Source organism: Lupinus angustifolius, chromosome LG11 (genome assembly GCF_001865875.1).
Source record: "Lupinus angustifolius cultivar Tanjil chromosome LG11, LupAngTanjil_v1.0, whole genome shotgun sequence".
Classification (NCBI taxonomy): domain Eukaryota; kingdom Viridiplantae; phylum Streptophyta; class Magnoliopsida; order Fabales; family Fabaceae; genus Lupinus; species Lupinus angustifolius.
The window spans coordinates 9,542,865-9,548,607 of record NC_032019.1 but is presented as its reverse complement, the minus strand read 5'-3'; the positions used below and the strand labels follow the sequence as shown (position 1 = coordinate 9,548,607).

At 33.8% G+C, this 5,743-nt stretch overlaps 1 protein-coding gene across 2 annotated transcripts; it reads left to right on the top strand.

Moving 5' to 3' along the window:
- LOC109359346 lies at positions 2,910 to 4,404 on the top strand. Of its 2 annotated transcripts, XM_019603973.1 has the most exons (4): positions 2,910 to 3,075; positions 3,169 to 3,230; positions 4,036 to 4,190; positions 4,253 to 4,404. In XM_019603973.1, exons 1-3 carry the CDS (start codon positions 3,018 to 3,020, stop codon positions 4,162 to 4,164), a joined length of 249 nt encoding a protein of 82 aa, XP_019459518.1. In that variant the 5' UTR covers positions 2,910 to 3,017; the 3' UTR covers positions 4,165 to 4,190; positions 4,253 to 4,404. The 2 variants fall into 2 exon arrangements, with proteins under 2 accessions (XP_019459518.1, XP_019459517.1); XM_019603972.1 differs by having other exon boundaries at positions 4,036 to 4,404.

Genomic DNA, 5,743 nt, shown 5'->3' with positions numbered 1-5,743 from the left:
CTTCAAGAACCTTGGCTATCCACACTACTTCCTTGGTGTTGAGTTCATCACTACATCCATGGGGCTGCTACTCTCTCAACATGGTTATATTCGTGATATCTTGGAAAAACACAACATGATGGGGGTGAAACCATGTTCCACACCTCTCTGCACTAGTACTAAGCTTTGTCTCCATGATGGTTTTGCAGCTACAGATGCCTCCACTATTCGCAGCATTATTGGGGGCCTTCAATATGTTACATTGACCAGACCAAATGTCTCATTTGTAGTCAATAAACTCTCCCAGTTCATGCACAAACCAACTGAGATTCATTTGCAACAACTCAAACTTGTACTTCGTTATCTCAAAGGCACCATTAACTTTGGACTACAACTAAGAAAACCTCTGAACTTCAACTTAGAAGCCTATAGTGATGCTGATTGGGCTGACAATTCTGATGATTACACCTCCACATCAGCATACGTTATATTCCTTGGGGGAAATCCTATATCTTGGTCATCCACCTGCCAACGTACGGTAGCCAGATCCTCCACTGAAGTTGAATATAGATCTATGGCCTATACCGCAATTGAAATCAAGTGGTTGTCAAACGTGCTACATGAAATAGGTGTTAAAATAGTCCCCACACCTCAGAATCTTATGTGACAACATTGGTACCACTTATTTATGTGTCAATCCTGTCTTTCATTCCAGAATGAAGCACATAACTCTTGATTATCACTTTGTTAGAGAACTTGTGCAAAAACAACGACTAAAAGTATTTCACATATCAACTCATGATCAGACGGCTGACATACTTACAAAGGTACTACCCACATCAAAATTCAGTAACTTCAGATCCAAGATGCAAGTCACAGATGGTGACATGCTCTTACGGGGGCGTGATAGAAGAAAATAACAGATCCCTTACTTTAGTCAACAACTCTGCATCTTTTTCTCTCACATTTTGTTAACAATATATTTCTAATAGTTATGGAATCTTATCTTGTAGTTTATCACTAGTAACAACCTTCCTTTAGGTGCTATCTGATGTAACTACTTTAGCTTTAGGTTGCTTATAAATTGCACTCATTATTATCAATAGAGATTGAGTCATTCCAATATTCAAATATCTTTAGAGAAGAAAGAAGATATAGAGAAGATAAAAATGATATGAGACCTTTCTCTCCAAGTATGAAGATAAAGTTGAGGGAAAAAAGTTGAATTGTATGAAATGACAAATATGACATTTGAAAACCATTCTTTTTATCAAATATTCTTTTTTATTGTAAGGGTATTTTTATCTTTTAAAACATACATAATTTGTCTCTTCTCACTTTCTCTTCTTATTTTCTGTTTTCTTTCTACATACCAAACAATACAAAAATTCATATATTTTCTCACTTATTTCTTTCTATTTTTTATCTCTTTATTATCTCTCTCACTTATTCATTTCTTCTTATTTTCTTTCCTCAACCAAACAAAAGTAAGTGAGAGAAAAAACTAACAGACACCTAAGATGTTGTGATGTTAAAAAAACATGTCATATAAGGATTAAGGTGAGAGGTTAATAAGATTGAGGAACTTAAATGAGAGAGAAAAAGTTGATGAACTAGATTGAGAAAATATATCAAGTTGGCAAACCAAAATATTAGTTTTTTCGCCAAGAATATGTATGTCAAGTGTGAAAATGTGCTCATTCACATAAAATATTAAGTGAAGTGTAATAAACAATTTTGATCAAAAAGCAACATTGATTATACTAAACAAATGAGATGAAATCAAAGTTATAATATGAATTCACTTCATTCATGAACCTATTTTTATGAAGGTACTCCATTCAATAATTAGATATTCAAGAATAATATGATTCCTTCAAGCCACTTCATTTGAAAAAATATCATATTATCTAATATAATCCACTAATTTCATAGTATGGCTAATGGAGTCATATATTTTCTCATGAACTCTCCAGATTCTACAATCTTAATTAGGAGCTTGAAAATATTGAAAAGTAAAATGAATTGCAAAAAATAAAAAAAATGTATACAAGACAACTACTAATTTACATTTTTGTATATGAACTATCTAATTAAAACCCCTTATTAATGTAAAGTGCACATAGAAAACATGAAAATAAAAATTAATAACGAACACTTCCATCCAACCTCGTCTTGTGGTATATGGTATATCATGTATAAAGAGATAACAAATTTGTATGTTTTAAAATAGCTAAATCACTGTCAATAAATATGACATATTACCACAAAACTTACATAGACAATGTATGAGACATGTTAGCTAATAAATATATTTTTAGAGATTTCTCAGTATCAAAAGGAATTACAACAAGTTTTATCACATGAAGATTGTAAGGAAATATGACAAAATCTTACATCAAACTTGTATAGAGAGAAAAAGAGTTTAGATTACTCACTTGTGAAGCAATGTTTAATTAGTTACTTAAAACATAAAAGATAAAGACTAAATCCAAAACTTGCTAATCTTTGAAAGATCAATTACATATTTAAGCATGTATTTCATAAAAATTATTTGCTTAGAGTCAACAAACTTTAGTCACATCTTTTATCCCAAATTTTGTACCACTGTATATAACTCTTGTTTCTCATTGGTCAGAAAGGTAAAACATGAATTAAATATATATTAACTTTATTTTTTTTGACCAATGATACATAAAATGGTCCAACACGATCCAAGTTTTGGCCCAATCATGAAACCTAAAAACTAACATTCTATTAGATATGCAAAAATGAAGTCTCAAACTTGGCACTATAGTTCCTTATGCAGCTTGGACAATATTGAAAACTAGTAAACTATAAGGACTAAATGTAAAATAGTATTGGGCCCATACATCTTGGACTAAATAAAAAATAGTAGAAAAATATCTCATATCATTGAAAAACTCAGTGGCTTTCAATTAGGGTTTACTAGAAATTCATTCACACCATACCCTGACTCTTGAAACCTCAAACTCTTACCAACACCGATTCAGCAAGCAACAGTGTTCAGAAAAAAAATGTCGAAGAAGAATAACCTTGCCAAGAGAAAGAATCAGTATGAATTCGATCTCCGAAGTACGTTTTCACCTTTTTCAAATCTCTCTTTTCCTTCGTTTTCGCCTCATTCAAATTCATGCTCAATTTTATGATCTCTTGTTTTTTGTGCAGGGGAGAAGCAAGAGAAGGAAAATAAGCAAAAGAAGCTCCAGGCAAAGCAAAATAAAATGAAAGTAAGTCTCCCTTTTTGAACTTGCAATTTTTTTCTGAAGGTTTAATTTTGATCAGCTGTGTACAAAGTTGTTAACTTTAGTGCCAATTTTAGTTTTGCGAATGGTGATAATGGATTGAATTCTAACCCTATTTGTTAATATTCATGATAATAATTAGTTGAAAGCTGAATTAACTATGATTGAGCGTGTAGATTAGCTGGTATGTTAAAATTCTTAAATTAGGCTTTTGTAAATGCAACTGTGTTAACAACTCAACAGGGGAGCTTTGATGCCCTTATGGTCCTGTTTGGTTCAAATTTGGATTAGTCGGCACTCTTGTGGCATTCAAACTGTAACTGTAGAGTGAAAGCCAAGAGGAGGGAGGTTAAATTGTTCTTTTTCCTTTTGTGCGTGTTTAAGGATTAATTTTGATCGGCAGTGTCAAGTTGTTGTCTTTTGTGTCAAGTTTTTGTTTACTAATGATGACAGTCTGTCAAATTCATCATGATTTATGATAAAGCGTTATGGCTTAGTTTGACCCATGTAGCCGATTCCACCTAGTTGGATTAAGGCTTGAATGCTTGATAGTTGTTAGCAGTCAATCAAATTCAAAATCTGATTGTTATTCTTCATAGTAATTAGTTTACATTTGAAGTGAGTGAAACTGATCTTGTGAACTAAAAAGTAACCCTTTATAGTGCAATATAATATGAACAAAAGATCCAACCTTTCGAGGGTAAACTAAATTGTCCATTCTTTGCTTTTGATGAATGTTTGTGTTTAAGGATATATTTATCTTTTCTCTTTTTATCTCCTTTGTATTTAGGTTGATGGTAATGACAAGAAAAGGAAGAAGGGTGCAAGTGGATTTCAGGTGGGGAAGAGAAGAGTGAAGACAAGGATGACAGCTCTGGCTAAAGCTAAAGCTGCCCAGGCAATGGAACTTGACAAATGAGGTTTTACTTGTGTTTTAGATGACGCGTTGAAATTGATAGATTATAATGTTATTTTGTGCTGTAATCTTTTTTGTTCAGCTACTTGAGAGCATGGGCTGTAGTATATTAGGTAACTAATTTTGTTCTGGTTGTGCCTTTTTTTCCCCCAGTTTTCTCCCAAGGATCTAATCAACTGTGAACCCTTTACCTTATATCTTTTAATTGATTGATGAAATTTTACCATGATGTCTTCATTTTGCTTGCTTGCTGCCAATATATCATTACTGTCTAATAAACTAGTTGTGGTTGTGAGGGAGTTTAAGCATTTTGTTATCATGACTAGGTTCTTACTTTCTGTGAGCACTGGTGTGGACGTGTGGTCCACTGTTAAAGGAGGGATCCAGTAAAGTGTAACTTATGGCGTTCTTTAGGTTACTATTATAACTTATGTGTATGAATCTCAGTTGCTAGTGCTGGAACATTTGATTATTTGCATTGGTCTAGTGGTGTAAGGCACTGCTAGATCCCAGGATGACCAAAAGGTCAAGGGTTCGATTTCTGGGAGCAACACTTGTTGGGAAGGGCAACCACGTATCCCGAAAAGGATTAGTTCCTTACTCAAAAAGGTGAAGGGATTAAAAACCCTTAAGAATGCTTTTGTGTTTATTCTAGTGGGTAGTGTCAACATTAAACTGCTTAAATTCTGAGCTAGTAAGGTATTGTTAGGGCCCTTTTTTAGAGTACCGGTATATTAGACTGAACCTAAGCATTCTGAACCAAGAATACTTGTTCTTTGTCTTGTTTCAAATTCTTAAGAATGGTAAATATTTTCTTTCAGAGTCGATGTAAAACTGCATAGTTTCTTCACTCTGGGTTCAGGTGGGGCTGGAGCATAATATTTAGTATATGACTGGAAGACAGAATTCTCCTTTGAGTGAATTCTATAGGAAGAAGAAAACTTTTTTAGCACACACTGCATCTTTTTTTGGAATGTTCAATTTGACAATGTATTCTATGTGTGCAAAATTAATCGGTATGGACATTAATATTTAGTAGAATAGGTATGGGTAATGTTGAGGGTGCAACTTTTTATTAAAAAAGAAAAGTCATCATGTAGATATCATCTGAAAACATTCATATCTGCAGCTCCTTAGTTAAGCAATTCTTTAGTTTTTTGAAAGCAAAATGATATTTCTATCTTGAAATTTGAGCTTGAGGAGGATTTCACTATAAGTAGTCAATAGTGCGCTATCGCGATGGGATAGTGGCGTCATGATGGTTGTCAACCTTTCCATGCTTTGAAAGGGCGTGTAGCGACACAGATGGTCGTTGCGCACGCACCTGTTGCAGGTTAAAGAGCAGCGGCTTCATGGGCTAAATCGCGAGTCAGAACCTACTCCAACAATATTCTGTGTAAAACCCTAATTTTTAAAAGGGAAAAGCCCCTTTTGCCCTTTTTAATATGTGGCGTGGTTGTAACTTACCCCTCCATATTCTTCCCTCTTCTATAAACATGTGAGCAATGCATGAAACCCTAAAACACTTTTCAACAATATTTGCAAAACATGTGAAACCCTCTTCCACTCCTTTCCCTCTTTA